This window comes from Monodelphis domestica, chromosome 6, assembly GCF_027887165.1.
Source record: "Monodelphis domestica isolate mMonDom1 chromosome 6, mMonDom1.pri, whole genome shotgun sequence".
Lineage (NCBI taxonomy): Eukaryota > Metazoa > Chordata > Mammalia > Didelphimorphia > Didelphidae > Monodelphis > Monodelphis domestica.
Genome location: NC_077232.1, coordinates 69,579,061 through 69,604,248, shown reverse-complemented (window position 1 = coordinate 69,604,248; position 25,188 = coordinate 69,579,061). Strand labels below are relative to the sequence as shown.

General features: G+C 38.7%; 2 protein-coding genes across 3 annotated transcripts in view; one reads left to right on the top strand and one right to left on the bottom strand.

Moving 5' to 3' along the window:
• TSG101 (tumor susceptibility 101) overlaps positions 1-9,177 on the top strand; it is an 81,575-nt gene extending 72,398 nt beyond the window's left edge. For both annotated transcript variants that reach the window (XM_056802213.1, XM_001366351.5), the window contains 3 exons: positions 1,663-1,865; positions 7,477-7,716; positions 8,837-9,177. In XM_056802213.1, coding sequence (XP_056658191.1) covers positions 1,663-1,865; positions 7,477-7,716; positions 8,837-8,926 — 533 coding nt within the window. In that variant the 3' untranslated portion in view covers positions 8,927-9,177. The remainder of the gene's footprint in view (positions 1-1,662; positions 1,866-7,476; positions 7,717-8,836) is intronic.
• Positions 9,178-17,811: 8,634 nt separating this feature from the next.
• Positions 17,812-25,188, bottom strand: part of LOC100028279 (L-lactate dehydrogenase A chain-like) — a 37,781-nt gene continuing 30,404 nt past the window's right edge. The window contains exon 8 of the mRNA XM_007497006.3: positions 17,812-18,497. Coding sequence (XP_007497068.1) covers positions 18,333-18,497 — 165 coding nt within the window. The 3' untranslated portion in view covers positions 17,812-18,332. The remainder of the gene's footprint in view (positions 18,498-25,188) is intronic.

Genomic DNA, 25,188 nt, shown 5'->3' with positions numbered 1-25,188 from the left:
GACTCTAAATGCTTCTTTCTGCCCATGGTACATGTGAAACAAAAATTCATCATCATTTTTACAAAGTGCAGGAGAACCTGGCAGCCTGGGTAAGAACCGGCTTCTATGTGACAATGACTTTACAATGGTTGAGCCGCAGACCTGAGAGAATGATGACAAAATCAGGATCTTATGATCAAAGTGGGGTCAATAAGGAAGATGGATGGAGTTGGCTGGAATTACTTTGGATGACTTTATTCTCTTCTTAGAGAAGATATAAACTGATCCTTGGAAATTTTATACTTAATGGGTGGAGTGTATAGTGACAATTTGAGTAAATTTTTGTAATTTGGACCAAATTGGGCATCTGCCCAGTAAGTAAAATTGAACCACATACATATGTATGTGTGTATATTTGTCTACACACATACATATAGGTGATGAAAATAATCAAAGTGAATGTTTCTTATTATAACTTTTTTTTTTTTATTAAAACCCATACCATCTGTCTTGGAAGCAATACTGTATATATTGGTTCCAAAGCAGAAGAGTGGTAAGGGCGAGGCAATGGGGGTTAAGTGACTTGCCCAGGGTCACACAGCTGGGAAGTGTCTGAGACCAGATTTGAACCCAGGACCTCCTATCTCTAGGCCTGGCTCTCAATCCACTGAGCTACCCAGCTGCCCCCCATATTAGTCTTCTAAAGAATATTCATGTATGGGCAGTAGCCTTTTAGTTTTCCATATGTCATATACCAAATTAATAAATCAGAATGTCACTTAAAAGCCAAGTTTTACATTACTGGCTTGACTCAATGAAGACAGTTGAATATTTTTACTTAAAAAACCTTGTTTCAAAGAAGGGAGACTTTATGGGGGGAAATGTTCTTGGAGTTAAAATTTTTAAGTGTTTTATTTATCTAAAACATGTAAGGAAATCTCTATTAAATATAACCTATTTTTTTAAAAAGGGCTTAATGGACAGAACTCTGAAGATTCAGATTGGAAATAAACGTAAATTTACCAGCTTCTCTTGGATTCTTGGATGTCATTCTCTTTTGTTCAGCTATTCTTGTATTTATGTGTTGTTCAGCCAAGATCAAGGTAGCCTTAGAGAAAAGAAGGTGGGGTACTTTGTAGCCATATAAACTAGTCTAGGTTTAAAGAACCCTTGGAACTTTTGTGTATTTTTCCTCTTTTTGGTGTTCTGGCCTCTATCAGATGTGATCTGTAGTTCATAATTAAACATGCAGATATGCCTGTCTTGAGTTATTTAGTTTCCAAGTTTCTTGGCTTAATATCTACCTTGTATCGAAATGCATAAAGTTGGTGAAACAGCTGCATCCCTTCTTAAAGAAATGGCAACTACTTATTTGGCAGGGGGTGGGTAGGGAACGGGTGGGGGAAACCACACTGGTGGTGTTCATATTAAGTGTTATATTATTATTGCCAGTAACAAACCACAATGTTTAGTGTAGCTATATTGGAACTACTGGTGCTCATCTATCATTTAAGATTTTTACATTGTTTTCCAAAGAAATGTAACATTTTCCTTGAATTGTTTTATTTTTTCTTTTTCTCTCTTCCAAGTGCTGAGATGTTCATATTCTGTCCTGAAAGGTTCCTAAGAAAGGAGTAGATGGTTTGAGGGAATAAGCAAATAGTGTTTTCATTTATCCTACAGGTCCCAGCAGGGATGGCACAATCAGTGAGGATACTATCCGAGCATCTCTCATTTCAGCAGTCAGTGATAAATTGAGATGGCGAATGAAAGAGGAAATAGATCGTGCCCATGCAGAGCTCAATGCCTTAAAGCGTACAGAGGAGGACCTGAAAAAAGGTCACCAGAAACTGGAAGAGATGGTAACCCGCTTGGATCAAGAAGTGGTAAGTAGCTCATTCGGATTTTGTTGACTTAGCCAAGCTAATGCAATAAGTAGTTTGAGTGAGACTGGATTTTTTTAAAGAATGCAAGGAGATTTTAGGGAATTCTTGCTGTAGCTTTATGTTCATTTCAGCATGAAGTAGTGAAAATAACACTCATTTTGACATCAGTGGACTTTAGTTTGTATGATGCTACCTAGTGCTTTGAGTAAATTCTACACCTAAAGATGTTAACATAAAGGATCTTATTCCTCAGGTATTACCAAACTCCCATCCTTTTTGAACCCCTCACTGTTATGTCTCCTTTGCCCTTATTCCCATCCTCCTCAACCCAACCCCTGGCAAGGTTCCATTCTAAAACTACCCACCTCTTCCATTGTGCTCTTTGCTTTCATCGCAAAATTTTTCTGTTACCATTTCTTTCATTGTTTTGCTCTTCCTATTAATGATGAATTTTCCTTGACTAGCCATTCTAATGTGTGTGCGTGTGCGTGTGCGCGTGCACACACAGACACACACCTCTCTCGCTCTCACTCTCTCATTGAAGTTTGAGAGTTAAAATATTCCTGTTTCCCCAATGCCCATCTTCTAGCCTGTTACCTTCATCACTCAATATCTACGTCTTCGAGGTTCCCTCAATCCATATTTACCATTCAATCAAGATTGCAGTTAACTTACCTACAGACCCCCAGAACGTTTCTTTGTTCAGTGAGTTTGATTCCTGGCTCCATCTTTTTTACCTATTTTCCTCCTTATCTTCCCAAATACCCTAATTTCCAGTTTCTCAACTTACACATTTCCTATGACCTACTTCTTCATTCCAATTCAGCTACATATAGATGTTCTCCTTTTGATCTTGCTATTACTCATAAACATTCTACTTCCATGTTCATGAACTTTGAAGTTCCTTTATCTAATAAACAACTTAATAATTCCTCCAGGCCCTCTATCCCTCAGTTCTTTCCTGGGCAACACATCCTGCATATACTATCCTCCCTTCCCCATGTTGACTCTTGGTGCACCAGCTCAACTCTGTGCTTTTGTCTTGAGTACTATATCCTGTTGAAGATCTTATCCTGCCAAGCCTCTTTGGATTACTCTCATCATGTTGCCTTCACTCTCATTCTTGGACTGCTACTGGTAGGAAAAAGAATCACAAAACTCTCCTATGTGGGTCCACTATAAATTTGTGTTATATAATCTCAACAGTGGCAAGACTGGCAATGGCCCTGAATGCAGTGGATGATTTAGGCATCTTTGATGTCTGACCAAGTTCTAAATGTTCCACAGTGCCTACTTCAATCATCTTCATGGCCTGTTGGAATAAATTGTTCTTATCCACCCATTGTATCAACATCTTCCCGTGCTTGAGGTAGGCCAGCCCTAAGTCACTTACAAAGTTTGAGGCCTGTTAGTTACCTTCAAATGTCAGGCAGTTTTCCATGGCTTTGGTATCAGAAGTATTAATTGATGAACTCCAGTCTTTTTAATCAATAGAAAGGTATAAATGGGTAATATTATTGGAAATACAAATGCCCGTGGAATTGGTTATTGAGAGTACTGTTTTAGAATCTCAAACATTTCACATCTATAAAGAACTTGAGTATTTGAAAAAACTGTTATAGTAGCAAATTTTCATTACAATTTCACTTTGAGCAGAGGCTTGATAGAAGTGAAGAGTGTACTTTAGCATAACTTTGATCTCTCCTTGATCAGACTCTTTCCCACTTGCCTACAAAAATACTGAGTTATAAAAACCTGGTTATAAAAACACTTTCAAACCCATCCTGTTACTACTCTTTTTTTTTTTTACCACCAAACCCCTAGTATAACAACCATTGTATATTCATTCTATAGAGTGAATGAAGAACTCTGTACCAGCTCCTGAATGAGAGTGCAAAGGTGCATATTTCTTGGTACCAATACCTAATTATTCTGGGGGGAATTCAGGGCATATACTGTGTACTTCCAAAAAGCAGAATGTTCTTTCCATGCAGAATGGGATTTGTAAGTTTATTTACAGACTTTTCAGGAAGAATACTGCTCCCAAATCATGTAGCTGTCACTAAGGAACAAAAATTTTAGTCTACATTTTCTATAACACCAAAAAGCTCACAGTCTACTGGGTGAGACAACAGGCAAATTATTATGTACATACAAGAGTTATGCTGAGGATATAGAAGGTTGTTTCTAAATGAAGGCACTTGACTAGGGGTAGGGTGTGAGGGTAGGAACTGATATTTGAATATAAAATTGAAGGGAGCCAGGGAAAGCCAGTAGGCAGAGATAAAGAGAAGAGAACGTTCCAGCCATGGAAGAAAACCAGTTTAAAAAAAAAAAAAAGGAATTTTTTTTTAAGCTTGGATAATGAATATATGGTCAGTGCAGTTGAAGCATTAAATGCATAAAGATGAGTAAAACTTAAGAAGACAAGAAAGAGGGACTGATGGGTAGCACAGTAGATAGAGCATTGGGCCTGGAGTTGGGAGAACCTGTGTTCAGATTTTTTTGTGTGGGTAAGTCACTTAACCCACATTGCATAGTTCTTGCCCTTTTGTTAGAATTGTTAGAAGGGAGAAAGAGTTGTTCCTAGGACTTAAAAAAACGACTAGAAATATATTTTGAAGAAAAACAATACTGTAATAAAATTTTAGACAGAAATCTTTCAGAAACTTTTTATTTTATCTTTTCCTCTAACATCCTTTCCCCAATTACTGTAGTGGGCAACAGCATCCTCCCATTGCTTGGGAGTCTCCCCCTTGTGTGAACTTTAAAATTACTCCACCCTACTTAGACAGTACTTTAGGGGAAAATAAAGTTGTAATCTCTTGATTGAACAATGAAGGAATTTAGTTCTCACCTTATATTGAAGCTAGACGTTAAGCTAAGTATTTTTAGACCTTAATACAAAAAGATGTTAAGTACTTATAAAGATTAGTTTAATCAAAAAAGAGAAAACTAGAAGTATGGACAGTCCTGTAGAAAGCCTTTGATGTGATTGGTAGATGTGAAAATTTAGAGGAGGAGACACAAGGGTGAAAAGGTCTATATGGGCAGCCTGGGAGCCAATTCAAGGAAGGAACTCAGCCTGGAGGAGCTCCCTCAGACAGCTTCCTTGAGACGGTCTCTTGGTGACTTGGGTAAGACTGACTTCCTTTTCCCTTGGGGCTCAGGGAGGCCCATTTGGCCAAGGCCTTTAACTCCTGCCTGGCTCAACCTGAGCCAGAGCAGTTTAAATTAACCCTTTCCTCTCCCTCTCTCTTCTCCTTAATTCCTTCTCTCTATATTAATTTAAATCGCCATAATTTCCAGCTGACTTGGGCATTTTATTATTTGGGATTTTCCCTGGCAACCAAATTAATTTAGATTTTCAAGTCACAACGCTAAAATTATCTTCACACTTGCCCCCACCCTGGTCCAGGACCTCATCACCTCATACCTGACTTATTGCAATAGTCTGCTGGTGGATTGGCCTGGTCTTCCATTCAGCCACCAAGTTAAGGTCAAATATTGCACATGCACCCATAACCAGTCTCTCCCCCAGGAACAAATGAGAAATGCTATGTGCTGTTTAAAGGCCCTCCATATCCCAGGCACCTCCTGCCTTTCCAGTTGTCTTACATTCTACTCTTCAACACATCATCTTTTTTAAAAAACACAACCCCAAAACCCATATCAGCAGTCTTAGAATCAATAGTATGTATTAGTTCTAAAGCAGAAGAGTGGTAAGTGCTAGGCAGTGGGGGTTAAGTGACTTGCCCAGGGTCACACAATGAGGAGGTGGCTGAGGCTAGATTTGAACTCAGGACCTTCCCTTTCCAGGTCTGTTTCTCAATCCACTGAGCTACCCAGCTGTCCCAACACCTACTCTTTCAAGTAGTGCCACTAGCTCCTGACTGTTCCATGAACAAGGATTCAGGCATTTTCTCCGTGTTCCATATCTGGAATGCTCTTCCTCACTATTGCCCTCCCTGGCTTCCTTTAAGTACCAACTACACCTTCTACAGGAATCTTCCCAAACCTTTTTAATGCTAGTGCCTTCCCTCTGTTGATTAATCTCTTCAGACATGACTTTCTTTGCTTCTATCACTTAAAACACCAGCTATAGTCTTGGCATAAAAGCCACTGGCCAGGATTGCCAAACTGTTTATTTGAAAATGCACCAAGTATAAATGGGATAAACAGAGTTCATATTGCCACAAGAGGCAATGTACATGTTTTTTTTTTTTTTTAATCTTACATTCCATCTTGGAGTCAATACTGTGTATTGGTTCCAAGGCAGAAGAGTGGTAAGGGCTAGGCAATGGGGGTCAAGTGACTTGCCCAGGGTCACACAGCTGGGAAGTGTCTGAGGTCAGATTTGAACCTAGGACCTCCCATTTCTAGGCCTGACTCTTAATCCACTGAGCTACCCAGCTGCCCCCCGTAGATATGTTTCTACAGAATGTTTGTGATGGTCTGTGAGGGTTTCAGGAAGGCTTATGTACCCCTCCCTGCCCAGCAAAATCCTGGTTTTCAAACAGCCTGACATTTTGTTTTCTAAGAATGTAAATATGAGGCAGCTGGGTGGCTCAGTGGATTGAGAGCCAGGTCTAAAGACAGGAGGTCCTGGGTTCAAATGTGGCCCCTTGACACTTCCTAGCTGTGTGACCCTAGACAAGTCACTTAGCCCCAGTTATGTTGATTCTTACCACTCTTCTGCCCTAAAGATGATACTTAGTATTAATTCTAAGATGAAAGATCAGGATTTTTTTAAAATTGCAAATGTTCATGATATTTTGATCACATAACTGATGAGGTATAATTATAGATAAACAGATATGAAAGCACTACACTGTTGCACTGTACAAAATGCAAATGTGCATATGTTGACAATCCATTGGGAATCCGTTTGTGCCTGGATGTCTGGCCCTTGCAATGGTTTTGGAATCAACTTGATTCCAGGCTGAGAACCCACAAGAACATGTCGCATTTAGAAGTATTCAGAATTTGATGGTTTCAGATTACCACAGAAACAATATGCTTCACATGCTCACCACTGATGTCTTACTTAGGGGGCTATGTAGTGTGAACCCTTTGGACTAGCCAGTAATGAGAGCCACTGACAAAGAAGTATAAAGAAGTATAGTTGAGTTTTGAAAACCTTTAGGTTTTTCAAAAGTTCTTGTTTGCAGGCTCAGAATTAGACTGGGATTGTAGTCAGTGCTTGAATAAGTAAAAGAAAGTCAAGTCTAATCTCCAAAGAGGAGTTTCCCCAGCTCACTGATCACTTGTGTTTGTTGTCCAAGAGGAATATGAATTCAGGGAGTAGGCATTTCATCTTTTGGGGATCAAAAAAGTTCTAATCAATTTTCATTTTTATTCACGTAAAAGTAGCTGCCAATTATATGATATGAGACAAGAACTATTGAATATTCACTGAGCATCACCTGGTTTTATTATTCCTGTTTCACTGTGGTACTTTTTCCTAATAATAGATAATTCTGTGAGAATTAAAGCCCTAGGCAAGTTTTCTTGGTTTGAAGGAAGGGACTCTTACATTGTAATTCTTCATAAAATGTTAAATTCATTAAATAGTATCTAATAGTCACTCTTGGACTCCTCTTGTTTTCAGGCTGAAGTTGATAAAAACATTGAATTACTGAAAAAGAAGGATGAAGAACTCAGTTCTGCTTTGGAGAAAATGGAAAATCAATCTGAAAACAATGACATTGATGAAGTTATCATTCCCACAGCCCCACTCTACAGACAGATCTTGAACTTGTATGCAGAGGAAAATGCAATTGAGGATACCATCTTTTACCTGGGGGAAGCCTTAAGAAGGGGAGTAATAGACCTAGATGTCTTTCTGAAGGTAAGACTTCATGTGCTGTGTTCCTAGATCTTGAATCATTTATCTTGATTAACAAGCACTAAAACCAAAGATTTTGACTCCTAGCTATTTAGCATAGCACTGAAAAGGAACCTTAGAAACATCTGGCCTAGCTCCTCTGACAGATACTAAGGTTTAGAGAGTTGAATAATCATATTCATCATCCTCACTATAATTGACAGCACTTTAAGCAGGTGGAATGTATAGAAAGTCAGAAAGACCTGGGTTCAGACTCCACCTGTTGATACACATCCTGTTTGTTTGACCTTCACTACTTTTGGCCTTCATGGTTCCAGTTGGTAGGACTGAAATCACAAATTTGAATGAAAATACTTTTGCAAAGTATATAATGAATGCACATATAGAAATAAAAATTGACTCTGGGATCATGTCCCCTAGGAAGTATGTGAGGCAATATTTGATCTCAGGCTTTTGCGGGCAGCACCATGCCAGCATCCTCATTGATCAGTCTCAGGGGAAGTGACTTGCCCTAGTCAGGGCCTTGGACCCTTCTTTGATGTTCGAGGCTAGTTCTACCACTGGTCACTTGGTGACTGAGGGAAAATAATCTCCTGAACTTCACTTTCTTCCTCTGTAAAAGTGGGGGGCAGAACTAGATCACCTCTAGATCCCTTGCAGCTCTAAATTCCATAATCTTCAGAGAAATAGATTTGTTTTCTGTCTTAGGATCCAGGGTCGGTGGAGAACAGAAAACCACCAATTCTGCCCCCCTTATCTCCCTGGTCTTTCCAAATTCATAGCAGCCCCCATTCTTTGATCCCAGTGTCAGTCACATGTTGTAGTAAAATCAGAGGTCTTCCACAGAGTGCTCCTCTTGAGAGTGAAAAATGAGTTGTAGGGACCAGGGAGAAGCTAGAGCTGGTGCCATTTGGTCCCAGGCTTTCTACACAGATTTCCTCTGGGTCTTGTTTCAGCCATCCATGACATGCCTGCACCAGGTGCCCTGCAATCAGCTTGCCTTTGAGGTGAAGGACTGTTTCTGTAGGAAAGCGGTACTGTGAGCAGCCCCCAGAGAGCCTCTTCACTTGGTGCTTGATGACTGTTTAGACCTTACCCTAGAAACTTTTTTTTTTCCCCACAGCATGTTCGACTTCTATCCCGGAAACAATTTCAGCTAAGGGCATTAATGCAGAAAGCAAGAAAGACTGCAGGCCTTAGTGATCTCTACTGATTTCCCAGATATCAGCTGGGGAATGAGCTCTCCGTATGACAAGTCTTGTCTTCTCTTCTCTTCTGTCTGTAGGTGCCCAGAATAAGTTATTGCAGTATCACTCAAGTGTAAGATATTTTGAATCAATAATATATTTTCTGTTTTCTTTTAGTAAAAAGACTGGCTTTTATTAATAATGCACTTTCTATTCTCTGTAAACTTTTTGTGCTGAGTGTTGGGACTGATTATGCTGAATAAAATTTGTTGCATAATTTTTTTCTTTTTATGGCTTCTTCATGAAAAGTGTGTTTTAATCTATAAAACATCTTTTAATATGGTCCAGCCAATAAAATCACTACACTACTCACTCTGAGCTACCATTGTGCATAAGAATTTCCTTTATAGCATAATATATTTCATATTGATAAACAACACATTACAAATTAAAATTTAGCCAGTTGTACCAGACTGCTTGAGAAAGGGTTGCTGCCAATGGCCAGCTCTGTCACCTCTTTGACCTGTGGCCCCAAAGATTTCTGCCCATTGTACTCAAATACTATCCCGGGTGTGAATTTTAAAACTATTCCACCCTAATCAGATCATTCTTTAGAAGATCTGATTTAGCTATTTCCTGATCAATAACAATGGAGATACTTGGAATAAAAGAATCAGGTCTCTACATTCTCCACCCTTCTTAGTTTAAGAAGGTCAGGCATCAAACTCAAGATTTAATTATCTGAGGAAATGGCCTTCAACAAACATGTGCAAAGTCAAAGCTAAGTAATCATCATCAGATGAGAAGCAGGAAAGTGATCTAAAACTGTCTATATAAGGCACGTCACTTCCCGTCTCTTCCTCTGGCTGGCAGCGTGCTAGGCGTTCCAACATCTTTGCATGATGGTGGCAGCTATTGTCCGATTTCGGTGGTGAGTTTTGCCCTGGAGCTGATTTCAGGTTCAGGCATCTTAGCTGAGCCCCTTTGGAGGTCAGTTTGATTCTTTCCTCCTTCATACTCCAAAACCTTATCTCCTAATCTCCCCGCTCAGAACAGGGGGGGGGGGGGGGGGACGGGGGGCGACCTACTCTCTTCCTTCTCCTTAATCTCCTCCACTATCAATTAAAACATAAAATTTCCAGCTGACTTGGTTTTTTCATTAGGATTTTATAAATTAATTATACATTCAGTCTCAGCCATAATTTCACCTTTACACGGGGCAGCAGGGAGGCCTCTCACAGATTGATTCACGTTTAGAACAACATGTTGGATCATGGAATGGAAGTTGGAAGATACCCCAGATCTAGAGCTGATCTAGAGATGAAGAAGTGGACCCAAAGAGGTCGTTTGAGTCTGTGCCTCCTCATTCAAGGAGGGTACAACCCCTTCAGAAGCCTGCTTTGGCTCCACAGTCAGAGGGCCACAGCCCAGTTAGAGAAGACAGTTGGTATAAGCATGCACTACTAAACTGGGCAGTATTGACACTAAATAAAAAATGTTTAGTTTTGCAGAGAGAATGTACCAAAGTTGCCGTCCTTTCGTGAATCCTCACTTGTATTTTAGTCACCCTTCTCTTGTCTCTAGCTCCATTCATCTATGACCAAGCCCATTCTACTGGGTCTTTTGGGAACCTTACTCTATTTTCAACAAATTCCCTTACACAAAGTGTTCTCCCTGCCTTAGTGGAAGATAATGGACAAGATGTCTCTGATAGCTGCCTTCATTGGTGACTGGAGCAGATTCCTTCTAATACAGCACCACTGCTTCTATAGCATTTCGCTTCTCCTCATTGACCTTTGCTTGGAGGTCTTTGCCTTTCTCTGAGCCTCTCCAGCCTTGCTGCCTCCCGATTCTTGGACTCTTGACTTTCTTTTGGCCCTGTCTTCCTCCTCACCCCATCCTTACCTGTCATCCTTGGGGAATTAGATATTCAAAATGAATCTCCAGGAACAACTTGCCTTCAGTCATCTTTTCCTCCTTTTCAGGCACTTCTCCATCTCTTGAAATTCCGAGAACTGGGCCCTCTAAGTTATATTCTAAAACCTTACTGTCTCTCTTTCCTGCTCTCTCTCCCACTCTGTTCTCTGTGCTTACTATGACATTTGGTCCCTTAATCTGTTCCAGTTCTATCCACTCCTTGGAGATTTGTCTTTCCTCAGTCTTCACCCCCACGGCCGCAGTTTACCATTTAAAGTTTGTCACACTGGTGCAGTGTTGGTTTGGTCACTCTGAAAAGCACCTTGGAACTGAGATTGAGTTACTATCTATGCCCAGCAATACTACTGCCAGGCTCATACTCCAAAAAAGATGAAAGAAAGCGTACAAAAATGTAGCATCTCTTCAGAGTAGCAAAAAGTGGGAAAATAAGGGCTCTTCCATAAGAGAATGGCTCAACAGAACATAATGATATTACAGTGTCATAAGTGACAAAATAGTCACTTTAAGAGCAAACTGAGAAGACCTTTATGAACTAATGCAGAATGAATAAATCGAGCAGAAAAATAGTATTCAGTATAACAGAGTAGAGAAAAATAGCTTTGAAAGACTTTAAGCCTGGTCACTGGAATGGTGAACTACATGTCCAGAAGACTAAAGAGGAAGCATACCTCTCATGTCCAGAGAAAATGCAGAGAGAGAACATCTTGAGGTATGCCCAGATTTAAGCATTGCACAGGCCATCTAAATGAATGTTTACTGTTTTACTTTTTTTGTTTTTAAGTTCAGTGATGAGGGGTAGGGAGAGGAGGGACAGATTATATAAATGCATATAAAAATATATTTTAGAATACATATTTAATTTCTCTACTCTTATGACAAAGTTACTGAAGGCATAATAGTAGCCACATTTTTATGCATTGCAAGTTCAGGATTCATAGTCTCCTCATTGATTTTCAACAATTCTACTCTGTTCGAGACTTCTTTTCCTAAACTGTACTCTGTTCCCATACTTCGAGCAGATGGTGTATTTAGCCTTTTACATCAGTGAGAAAACTCTTGCTCAGATAGATCTTCACAAAACTTAAAGTATCTCAAACACACAGTGTAGCTCTCGTTAAGAGACTCACTGATCCAGCCTGGAGGGGCTCCTCAACTTCTCATGGTTTTGCTCTTTGGAGCCTAATTTTTAATTTTAATCAGGACAGTTTTTTAGAAAAGACCCCAGTCTTTTCTAGACTAAACAAACCCAGTTCTTATTGTTCTGTATAGGACGCGAGCCTTCCCCATCCCAGTTTCCCTTTGGGAACCAGGGATTCGCTCTGCTCTCCCTACCCTTAAAAGCATCGTCATCATGACACGGTGCTCCAGGTGAGGTGTCATGAGGACGCGGCATCTAAGCAGATAAAAGCCTTATCCCTAGACCAGCTTTTACCTTCTTTGTGCAGCCCAAGATTGTGCTGTTAGCTTTGTCAGCTGCTATCATGCTGCCACCGCAATCCATGAAAAATCTGTAAATATTTTTCAGACTAAACTTGTGTAACTCTCTTCTCCATCTTTTACGTGTGGCGATGTTTTATACCCAAGTTCGAGCCTGTCGTTAGATGGCAGCTCGATGCTCCGGCCTGGCCTTATCTTCATGCTTGTGCGCCAAGCTTAGCATCACCCTGAAAGCCATGAATGGATTGCAAGTATTCCACTGGAGTCTTGTTATTTAAACGGTTCTAAATCCATTATTGCCTAGTCCATAGAATTTCTATTGAATAATAAGAGCTACTTTAAAATCAGAACACTTTGCTAAAATCCAGGAAAACTGCCTGTGAACAAAATGTCACGGTGGCTAGAAAACTGACCTGAAAGCATTGTACCTACAGATGATCAAATATAGATCTTCTTTCCTCTCTGATAGTTTAATCATCGTATAGATTTTTCTGATTGTTATGTTCTGTTAGATTCATTGTCCATATACTATAAATATTTTTGTACATTGGTTTTTTTCTTGTTTTGTTTTGTTTTTTGAGGTCTAGGTCTCGTTATATTTCTGGGCCAAATTTTTCTCTCATTAAGAGCTGTAGTTCTAGCTTGCTGCTGGGACTTTGGGGATTTGCATCTAGAAGTTTTACTTCTGATTCCTGTTTTGACATTTGTCTCCTGTGAACTTTTGGGTGTCTCGGATGATATTCTTCATTTCTTAGTTCCTTCCCTGTTCTCTAGTATCTAGCTTAGGAGGCATGCCCAGCTGGTCTTCTCATCCTGTCATCATCCTGTCAGTTAGAATTACTATCTCATATTAGTTTTCAGGAAGAAGAGGAGCGGTAAGGACTAGGCAGTGGTGGTGGGGTTAAGTGACTTGTTCAGGGTCACATAGCTAGGAAGTGTCTGGAACCTATTTATGTAGGACTCAATGATTTGGAGAAATCAATTGTCTTTGGGACCCAGAATAAACCAAAGAAACTGTCCAAAAATCACAGCCTGTCTGGGGTAGCCACTGGTTCATCCACCCAGCTTCCTCTCATGGTGGGTTCTTTCTAAGAATCAGAGTCGTTCTTTGTCTGGGCTGAGACTTGGTATAGCTAATCCCAGGCTCTTTATCCCTGATTGAATTATTTTTGAATGGCTTAACTATTATTCCTTGGCTTCAGCTATGGGACATCTGGCCCCAGGACTCAGAGGGTCCTTGTTGAAATCTTGAGTCTTGAGTTACTTCATACTCTTATTTTGCTGTCTTGGGGCTAAACATATGGATCAGGGATGCCTTTGTTCCCCTGTGCACCTGGCTATCAGTCACCCCCTTTGCTGGGAACTCTCCTCTCATACCATCCCCAGTTACTCCCTGGCTTGATGCCTCCCATCCTCTTTCTTACCTCCTTTCACTGAGAATTATAAACTAGCCACAGCTATACTTGGAGCTTTTTGGTACTAAACAAATTTGCTGCCAGGTGGATTTATGGCCTTGCTTAATAAAAACTTTTCATCTTGTAAGCATCTGATATCATTTTTTCCTTCCTGGTCAAGAAAATGGAGATGGAAGGCTCAGACAAGGTCTGTGTTTGTCCTAGTGCCTGGGATTTGGCTCCCCTTTGGGGGGGTCCACAGACTCTGCTTGAGATTACTATTCTACTAATTATTCAAGTTTACCTTGCTTGTTTTACCAACACTTTTTCCTTCTTAAATCTTCCTCTTCAAGCTCTTCTTCAATTTTGTCTCATGTAGTCATATGGGCCGGAAAATATCTCAGATATCATCTAGTCCAATGACCTCATTTTACATATAGATAAACTAAAGTATGATCCTGCAGATTGTGCTTCAAATTTTCCTAAATTTCCCCACCTTTTTGCCTCTCCAAATTCAACCTCAGACCTTTTTCACTCTTTGAAAATCCCTAATCACCAGCATAATTATTTGTTTTAACTGTTCCCCCTTCGTTCTTCCACTCCTATGGAAGCTCCAAGTGTCATTGTTCTCCACCCACACGTTAATCCTTTTCATTTCTATTGTATATGAAAATCTAAGGGACGCCTTTCCTCTCTTAAGCATCATCAGTAACTCCTGATTAGCACAAATATGAATACCCCCAAAATAAAACAGCGTCTTGTACCCTTCTCTCAATCCAGGTACTTCCCATCTCTGTTGGCCTTGATGGAAATCAGCAAGCATTTCCTGAGAACTTGCATTCAGGAAGCTGGCATTTTAATGAGTAGAGAGCATATGTGTGTTTAATTATAAAGTAGCTGTAGGTCAGGCTAGAGGAACCTGATAGCTGGAAGACCAGCAAAAACTTCATGCAGGCATCATGGTGCTCATGCTGAGTCTTGAAGGAAAACATGAATTTAAAGAAGTGGAGATGTCAGGCAGAGCATTCCGGGCATGGCAGACAGCAGACACAGGAGGCAGAAAGCTAAAGTAGCCTCAACTTCCCTTTATTCCCACTTTATCCAGCCTACCATTATCCTGAAGCAACCCTGGGGTCACTGATAATTATCCAAGCCAAATCCCGAAGCCTCTTTTTCAGGCCCCAATCTGAAGTTTCCTTTGGTTTTGGTCAACTCCTTCCATCCCCCCTTTCTTCCTTTGATTTGAATTGATAACCAACTGGGCCCTGCTCCCTCTTCTTAATGTGGGTGTCTCTTAGAGGCTGGTCCTCCACCTATTTCTCTCTGTAAAACTCTCCCCACCCTTAGCGGGCTACTTCACTGTGAGGCTTCTTCTGTCTGAAGTTGACTTCCAAGCGTATGTCCAGGCCTAGGCATCCCCAGCAGCCTAGAGGATGAGGATCCTGGTTCCTGGTGAAGGGAAGGAGGATAGAAGGCCCACGTGCAAGGCCCAGTGCTGAGTGCTTTACACATATCTCATTCCATACTCCTAACAGTCTCAGGGTTAGGGCTCTTCTGATCCACATTTTACTGTTGAGGACTTTGAGACAGGCTCAGGGTCACCACCAGGAAACAAGATGGCAGCCATAAGGCCACGTTCTAAGTCTGGCACTACTCTATCCACTCAAGCACCTGGCCGCCTCTGGGCACAAACCCAGTTTCTGACCTTAGTCTATGCCATATCTATTTTTGTCTTATTTTTTCAAACCCTTACCATCTGTCTTATTATTATCAATTATATGTATTGGTTCTAAGGGAGAACAGTAAGCAATGGGGTTAAGTGACATGACCAGGCTAAAATAGCCAGGATGTGTCTGAGGTCAGATTTGAACCCAACACCTTTCCCTCACTGGCCTGGCTCTATCTACTGAGTTACAGAGCTGTCCCCTACATGGCATCTTTTACATTCATTCTGCCTCCTAAACCATTGTAATAGCTTCCATCTTGCCCTCTCCATGTGAACCTTCCAAACTATTCTTCATATTGTCTCCAGAACACTCTTCTCCATAGATGACACAGATGCTGTCCCGCTCCTGGACAGACACAGACATTGTTGGTGGTTCCCAGCCTTCCTGCCTGCCTCAGACTATCCTTGCCACCCTCTTGGCCGTCTTCTTCTTCGCCTCCTGGCCAAGGTGAACCTACAGACTCTACTTGGCTTGAAGGTCTAGAAAGAACTTGCCGTACGTTCTCACTGGATGCTCTGGACCATTCTCTGCATCCCCACAGCTTTCCCTTGCAGGGATCGCACCATCTCCCGGTGCTTCTGCACTTGTGCTCTGCATGTATTTGGTTGTTGATTGTTGTAAAGCCAAACCAGGAGTGCATCTGGTTCAGGGCTCTGCACCAATCCACAGCCTCCAAAGGAGCACAGTATGAAGAGTTAGGAACAAGGAGTATTAGGGAAATGCTTTTTTTCCTTATCCCCTGATGCCATACCTGGACTCTGGCTATTTTTTCAGCTATGTGAAGCAACAGATTTTTTAACACTGGAAGAATCATAAAGCTCAGCACGTCAAGATGGAAGGCCTATAAAAATTATTTGAGAATATTCTTATTTCTTTCCAATGGAAAGCTATTGCCCAGGGTCACAGGTTAGTATTGTGATCTATACTAGTGAAAGAAGAGCTCATAGCAAAAAACAAACTACACATCCCTAAAGCCTTGAAGGAATACAGCCAAGCTGACTGAGGAAAAGTTTATTTTAAGAACTCATTTACCCAGACTGGCTGATTACTCCTTAAATTCTAAAGCTAAATGAAACATTGTGGTAAACCCCTCCACTACAAAGATTAAAATGATATGATACAAGTTGATGACTTCCCCAATCAAAAAAGGGAAGTATATTTTTCACGTTAAAGACAACTCACATTTACGACCAAATGAGAGCATTATGGAATGTAAAATGAATAATTTTGATGACATTAAAAAGCCTTTGTATAAACAAAGCCAATATAACCAAGATTAGAAGGGAAACAGCAAACTGGGAATAAAAATTTTATAACAAACTTCTTTGATAACAGTCTTATTTTCTCAGATTTGTAGAGATCCAGACAAATTTATAGGTATACAAGTCATTCCCCAATTGACAAATGGTGAGGACACGAACAAGCAATTTTTAGTTTTAGAAATGAAAGCTATCAATAATCATGAAAAAATTTTCTTGAATAGAGAAGTGCAAATCAAAACCACTCGGAGGTACCATCTCACACCTAGCAGATTGGACAATATGGTATGGGTAATGATAGTATGGATATGATAGTAAAGGAAAGTAACAAATGTTGGAGGGAGGGTGGCAAAATTGGGACACTAATGCACTCACTGTTGGTGGACTTGTGAACTGATCCAACCATTCTGGAGGGCAATTTGGAACTATGCCCAAAGAAATATAAAACCCTTTGATTTGATAATACCACTGCTGTGTCTGTATCCCAAAGAGATAATAAAAAAGGGGAAAGGAACTACTTGTACAAAAATATTTATAGCAGTCCTTTTTGTATTAGTATTAAGGGGATGTCCATCAAATGGGGAATGGCTGAACAAATTGTGGATTACAGGAAATACTATTATGCTATATTGAATGAGGAACAGGACAATTGTGAAAGTCTTTGCTGCTCTCAGCAATACAATGATCCAAGACAATTCTGAGGGACTTCTGACAAAGAATGCTATCCACCTCCAGAGAAAGAACTATGGAAGTTGGATGCAGAGCAGTGCATACTATTTTTCTCATTAATTATATTTATGGTTTTATTTGGCAGTTTTAGTTTTATGAGTATTTTCTTACAATAGTGACCATTGTGGAAATATGCTTTGCATGATAATACACATATAGCCCAGATTACTTTGCTTACTGTCTCCAAGAGGTAGGAGGGAAGGGATAGAGGAGACAGTTTTCATATGCTTTTGGAAAACGTATGTTGAAAAGTGTTATTATATGTAATTGGGAAAATAAAATATCTTTGCATTAAAAAAACTCACAAAATGTTAGCAGACTAGAAAGGATCCTTAAAATTCATCTAGTTTAACTTTCCCATTCTTGCAAATGAAATTCCAAAAGAGGTAAAGCAGGTCGTACAGCTAACAAGTAGCAAGGACTGGAATTCATTAGAGCTATTAATAATTTATTTGGTATTGAAACTGGTTTGACATGTAGAAAAAGTGGTTGCAGAAATATATCAGCATGAAAAACTCCACATGGTTTATTTATTCATATACATACATATACACAGAAATGCTTTTAATGTAAAACACAAGATCATCAATGAGGCTGATGGATTAGTCCATGTCAAAGAACTAACTAGAAATTCTCTAACAAAAAAAACAAATTCAGAGATTGTTCTAGACATAAGACATACAGCACATACGAGGTAGAAACTTGAACCTCAGCTGCTTCAATCACTTAATAACTATTCAATATAGCATCCAACATTAGTATGCAAGCAATATGATTGAACAGAAGTCAACCTTACCATTTACTATTTCTAAAGAGACCTTTTCTATTTTTGCTTTATACTTGGTGCTTGATCACAAGTCAAGTAAAAGATTGAATTGCTATGAAAAGTTAAGCATATACAATTCTTATCTACTGTCCTTTTCTCTAGTGATAGGACACTAAATGACTTTACAACTTAAGATCTTTCTGTACTTGAAGGAGAGTATCTGCACTCTTCTTTAATCGACTTTCCTCCAAAGGACTCAAAGTTATTTTCAAAATATCTGTGATACCATCCTTTCCCACAACACAGGGAAGACTGAGGAAGATCTCTTCTTTTATGCCATAAAAGCCCTGGAAAGCAAAGAGATTATTATTCTTTCTGCAAATTAGAAGCTGGTATCTATAATAATTGGGAATTTGTTTGGTATAAGCAGCAAATCACTTTAAGATACTAAGCCCATGGACTTTCAACAAAGATGACATGATAGCCATGCCAACAACCTCCCCTCAAAAACGCTCAAAGATTTTAAAAGGTGCCAAAAGAAGTAGTAGTCCAGCAGAACCAGAGAAATCTGCCATTAATCCTCCAATTCAGGATTCGAAAAGAACATCAAAAAAACCCTGAGGACACTCATCCGCAGTGCTTTGAGGAGCTTAAACCCAGTGAGAAGTGGATATCTGGTCAGGGACATTGCAAGAAATAAGCAGGGAAACTATGCTGTTTAAAGGCACTAGAGTTAAGAAAACTATCAGTAATCACATATCATCCCCACAAAAAAAAGGTATAACATTTAAGTGTTTAGAAGGGAATGTTAAACTGATTAAAGGAAAAATAGATAGCAAAAGTATATTTGGAGACCCCAACATGTCTTTTCACAATCAGACAACTAATGAATAAGATAAAGGAAGGAAAGTTAAGGATCTGAGAGGCATTTTATTAAATTTAGGTATGATAAACATCTCTTGCCATTAGTGAATGAGAATAAAAAGGAAAGTACATATTTCTTAACTGATTATGGCACACACACACACACACAAAAACAACCAACCATATTCCAGAGGAAAGGAAGATTTAATAAACATGTTCTTAACAATTATAACTATAATTTTGTGATTGTGACCATTTGAACAAAAGATTACATTTAAAGAACTGGTAGATAAATGAAGAAATTAGAAAAAAAATAAAAATAATACAGTATTTTGGGGAATCTGCCAAAATACTCCTTATGATACATAGGAAAGAAATATTAAATGTACTAGACATGCAAATTTAAAATTTTAGCAATTTAAAAAAATTAAGCACAAAATAGAAATTTGGAAAATCAGGCAATTTAAAAAAATTTAATTGATTGAAGAAGCTATTTTTAAAATAGAAAGTTGATGGGGGCAAAAGGTGAACAGACCCAAGATGGTGAGGGAGAGAGCACTACAGCTGGGCTTTTCCACCATTCCTAACTTTAAAATATAAAAATTGAATTCTAGAGTAACAGAGCCAACAAAAGTTTGGGATTGAGACATTTTTTCAGTCTAAAACAATGTAAGTCATCAGAAAGAGAAGTTTATAATACTAGCCTGGAACACATGAGGTGGGCCTGAGGAGTGTCAACCATAGCAGCAGCAGCAGCAGCTTTGGGACCCCTCAAGCCAGAGACAGTGAGAAGATGAGGCAATTGAAGAGATTTTATGGGGCTCCTGTTGGTCTCAAGCACAATCGCTATTTGGCAACTTCATTACCCATTCCCACTTTCGGCTCACTTTTGATCATAAGAGAGCGGCAGTCATTAAGGGAACAGAGACCCTCAGGAGAATGCCATTTGAAGTTACAAGGAAGCAGAGTCCCTTCCTAGGTGAAGACTTAAGTGCAGATTAGGAAAACAATAGTCACACCTCTCCCCAGATAAGAGCAGGGTAAAAAAACCTGAAGTTGGGACAATCCCCCTTTTTCCCCTATACCAGCACTACCTTTGGGAATAAAGTCCAACTTTAACAAAGTTCAGGGTCAGAAAACAGGTTAGAAAAATGAACAGAAATTTAAAAAAAAGAAACTGACCATAAAAAAAAAGGTGATGAAGGATATCAAGACATAAACTCAGAAGAAAACAATGCCAAAATAGCCATAAGCAAAGCCTCAAAGGAAACAGATATCCAACAAGAATTTCTGGAAAAGCTAAAAAATTATTTTAAAAATCAAACAAAGAAAAATTTGGAAAAGAAATTAGAATGATGCAAGAAAATTTTGAAAAGATAATAGCTTGGTAAAGAGGCACAAAACCAATAAAAACACCTTTATAAAAAGAATGGGTCAAATGGTAAGAGAAGCACAAAAATTCACTGAAGGAAAGAATTCATAAAGTAGAATAGACCAAATAGAAAAGGAAGTACAAAAGCTCACTAAAGAAAATAATTTCTTAAAATTAGAATTAAGCAGATGAAATCTAATGACTCTATAAGAAACAAAGTATGGTTTAAAAAAATAAGAAAAAAATGTGAAATACCTCATTGCTAAACAAATGACCTAGAAAATAGGTCAAAGAAAAATAATAAAGAATTATTGGCCTACTTAAAAACTATGATCAAAGAAAGAAATCAGCTATCATATTTTGTAATGTTTTATAACTAATATTTTAACAACAAATTACCACATAAGTTTTTTAAAGTTACATGATTCACGTTGTCTCCCTTCTTCCCTCCCCCTCCTGAAATCGACAAGCAATTCAATCTGTTAGCCATCATAGTTTAAGAAATTGTAAAGGAAAATTTCCCTGATATCCTAGAACTAAAGACTAAAATAGAAATTGAAAAAAAATCCACCTGAAAGAGGCCCTCCAAATGAATATTCCCAGAAACATTAGAGCCAAATTATAGTTTCCATGACAGAAAATACTGCAAGTAGCCAGAAATAAATTATTCAAATGTGAAGCTAGTCAAGATCACACAAGATTTAGCAAATATTACATTAAAGAAACAGAGAGGTTTGGAAGACAAAGGAGCTAAAATTAAAATCAAGAATAATCTATCCAGGAAAATTTGAATGTTTTCATCATTGCTGATGAAAAGACCATAATTGAATAGAAAATTGGATTTTCAAACATAAGACTCAAAGCATAAAAAGACATGAAAGAGAAATCATAAAGGACTCAATCAAATAAACCTGATTGCATTATTATATAAGAAGATGATATAGTATAACTCATAACATCATTATTATTAGAGCAAGTAGGAGAATTCTATGTAAACAGTGGACATGGGAAGGAGTTAATTCTGTAGGGAAAATCTAAAAAAATGAGCAAGAAAGAGGGATGCACTAGGACCATGTTGGTGAACCTATGGCATATGTGCCTAAAAAGGCATGCAGAGCTCTCTCTGTGAGCACATGAGCCACAATCTGTCAGAGTTCATCCTAGAAATGCAGAGAAATGCCAGACGGCTCTGTGGATTGGGAGTCAGACCCAGAGACAGGAGGTCTTAGGTTCAAATCTAGCCTCAGACACTTCCTAACTACATGACCCTGGGCAAGTCACTTAACCCCCATTGCCTAGCCCTTATTGCTCTTATGCCTGGGAATTAATTATACAGTAGGGATTCTAAAGCAGAAGATAAGGGTTAAAAAAAATAGAAAGGCAAAGAGGCTTGGGGCAGCTTCTCCCTTCCCCCTCTCGAGCACACCTGAGTACATTTCTTCACTTCACTCAGCCCTCTACCCAATGGGAGTGTTTCCTCCTCTGAATCTTAAAAACTACTCAGACTGTATGTTAGAAGATTTGATTTAGCTATTTCCTTATTGTAACAATGGAGATACTTGGTCTAACAGAATTAGGAATGTCTTGGGAACTTTACATTACTCCACCCATACTTAGATATACTTTAGGGGAAGATAAAGTTGTAAACTCCTGATTGAACAATGAAAGTACTTAACTCATACCTTATAGTGAAACTAGAACTTTAAGCTAAGTCTATTTTTAGATCTAATACAAAAGGGTGTTAAGTATCTATGAAGGTTAAATTAATCACAAAAAGGGTCAAGTAACTCACAAAAGTCAAGCTTAACAAAGAAGTGTGAAGTACTCAAAAGATATAATCTAACCAGAGAAGGTGAGAACTAGAGAGTTGTGAGAACTGAAGAATGGGCGGTCCTGGAAAAAGTGTCTACACTGATTGGTAGGCGTAAAAATTTAGGGGAGGTGACATAAGAGAAAATTCTCTTTAAACGGAGGCTAAAAAGTCAGTTCAGGCAATTCAGTTTGGAGTGGAATTTATTTCGGAACTCAGTTCAGGAAATTGAGTTCAGTGGAGGACTAGAGCTTCCTTGGAGATGGTCTCATGATAAGTAATAAGACTCCCTTTCCTTTAGACTCAGGAAGACCACTTTGGCCAAGGCCTTTAACTACTGCAGTTTAAATTAATATAGTCATTCTCTCTCTCTCTCTCTCTCTCTCTCTCTCTCTCTCTCTCTCTCTCTCTCTCTCTCTCTCTCTCTCTCTCTCTCTCTCTTCCTTCTCTCTTATTAATTAAAATCTCCATAATTCCCAGGTGACTTGGGTATTTTATTATTTGGGAATCATCCCTAGTGACCAATTACTTAGATTTAAGTCAAAACACTAAAATTATCTTTACACTCCCCGGTCCAAGATAAGGTGAGGGGAGAGTGGGGGCACACAGAGCACGTGGGGTCTCTACCAGCCAGGGCACAGCACTAAGTCTCTAAAAGGTTCACCATCACTGCACTAGGAGAAGGGGAAATGTAGAAAAGAATAGGGAAAATTATCTGACATAAAAGAAGTAAAGAAGATCTTCTACAGAAAGAGGGAAGGTGGGAAAGGAACACTTGGAACTCATTCTGATCTGAATTAGTCCAAAGAAGGAAGAACACACACACATAGACACAATCTATCTTATCGAACAGAAGTAGACTAGTTTGATAAATATGAGAGATTAATAAAAAAAGAAGAAAAATACTGGGCATCTGGGTGGCTCACTGGATCGACAGCCAGGCCTGGAGATGGGAAGTCCTGTGATCAAACCTGGCCTCAGACCCTTCCTAGCTATGTGACCCTGGGCAAGTCACTTAACCCCCATTGCCTAGCTCTTAACACTCTTCTTCCTTGGAACCAATATTTTGCCTTAGAATTAATGCACAGTTTTGATTATAAGACAGAAGGTAAAGGTTTTAAAAAAGAAAAAAAGTAGATTTTTGAGGAAGGACAGAGTAAAAAGAGAAGGATAAATAGAAGAAAATAAGATGGAGAGGAAATATGCAGTTAGTATTCATAACTGAGTATAATAAAATGTGATAAAACTAAAGAGGATAGCAGACTGGACAGAATTCAACAATATGTTGTTTACAAGAAACAAACTTGAAACAAAGATAGTTAAAATAAGAGGCTGGAGCAGAACCGTTTATGCTTTAGCTGAAGTAAAAAAGGTAGCAATTACGATCTCAAAGAAAGCAAAAATAGATCTAATTGAGCTAGGAAACTACAACATCTTAAAATTTACCATAGACTATTAAGTAATATAAATAGTAAATATACGTACACCAACTGGTATAGAATCCAAATTCTTTTTTTCTATGTGACTTTGATCAAAACCTATTTCCATATTGTTGATGTTTGCACTAGGGTGATCATTTAGAGTCTATATCCCTAATCACATCCCCATTGAACTATGTGATTGTGAATTTTAAAACTATTCCACCCAACTCAGACCATACTTTAGAAGATCTGATTTAGCTACTTCCTGATTAGTAACAATGGAGATACTTGGTCTAAAAGAATCAAGTCTTGGGAACTAAAAGGGAGGGACTAAAAAGGGAAACATCAAGGGAGGGGACAAGGGGGACTGATTCAAAGTAAATCACTGGACTAAAAAGTAGAGCCGAAGAAGAAAAGGTTAGAATTAGGGAAGGATATCAAAATGCCAGGGAGTCCACAAATGACAATCATAACTTTGAACGTGAATGGGATGAACTCACCCATAAAATATAGACGAATAGCAGAATGGATTAGAATCCAAAACCCTACCATATGTTGTCTTCAAGAAACACACATGAGGCGGGTAGACACCCACAAGGTCAGAATTAAAGGATGGAGTAAGACCTTCTGGGCCTCAACTGACAGAAAGAAGGTAGGAGTGGCAATCATGATATCTGATAAAGCCAAAGCAAAAATAGACCTGATCAACAGGGATAGGGAAGGTAATTATATTTTGTTAAAAGGGACTTTAGACAATGAGGAAATATCATTAATCAACATGTATGCACCAAATAATATAGCACCCAAATTTCTAATGGAGAAACTAGGAGAATTGAAGGAAGAAATAGACAGTAAAACCATATTAGTGGGAGACTTAAACCAACCATTATCAAATTTAGATAAATCAAATAAAAAAATAAATAAGAAAGAGGTAAAAGAAGTGAATGAAATCTTAGAAAAATTAGAATTAATAGACATATGGAGAAAAATAAATAGGGATAAAAAGGAATACACCTTCTTCTCAGCACCACATGGCACATTCACAAAGATTGACCATACATTAGGTCACAGAAACATGGCACACAAATGCAGAAAAGCAGAAATAATAAATTCAGCCTTTTCAGATCACAAGGCAATAAAAATATTGATCAGTAATGGTACATGGAAAACCAAATCAAAAACTAATTGGAAATTAAACAATATGATTCTCCAAAATCATTTAGTTAGAGAAGAAATCATAGAAACAATTAATAATTTCACCGAGGAAAATGACAATGGTGAGACATCCTTTCAAACCATTTGGGATGCAGCCAAAGCTGTAATCAGAGGTAAATTCATATCCCTGAGTGCATATATTAACAAACTAGGGAGAGCAGAGATCAATCAATTGGAAATGCAAATAAAAAACTGGAAAGCGATCAAATTAAAAACCCCCAGCAGAAAACCAAACTGGAAATCCTAAAAATTAAGGGAGAAATTAATAAAATTGAAAGTGATAGAACTATTGATTTAATAAATAAGACAAGAAGCTGGTACTTTGAAAAAACAAACAAAATAGACAAAGTACTGGT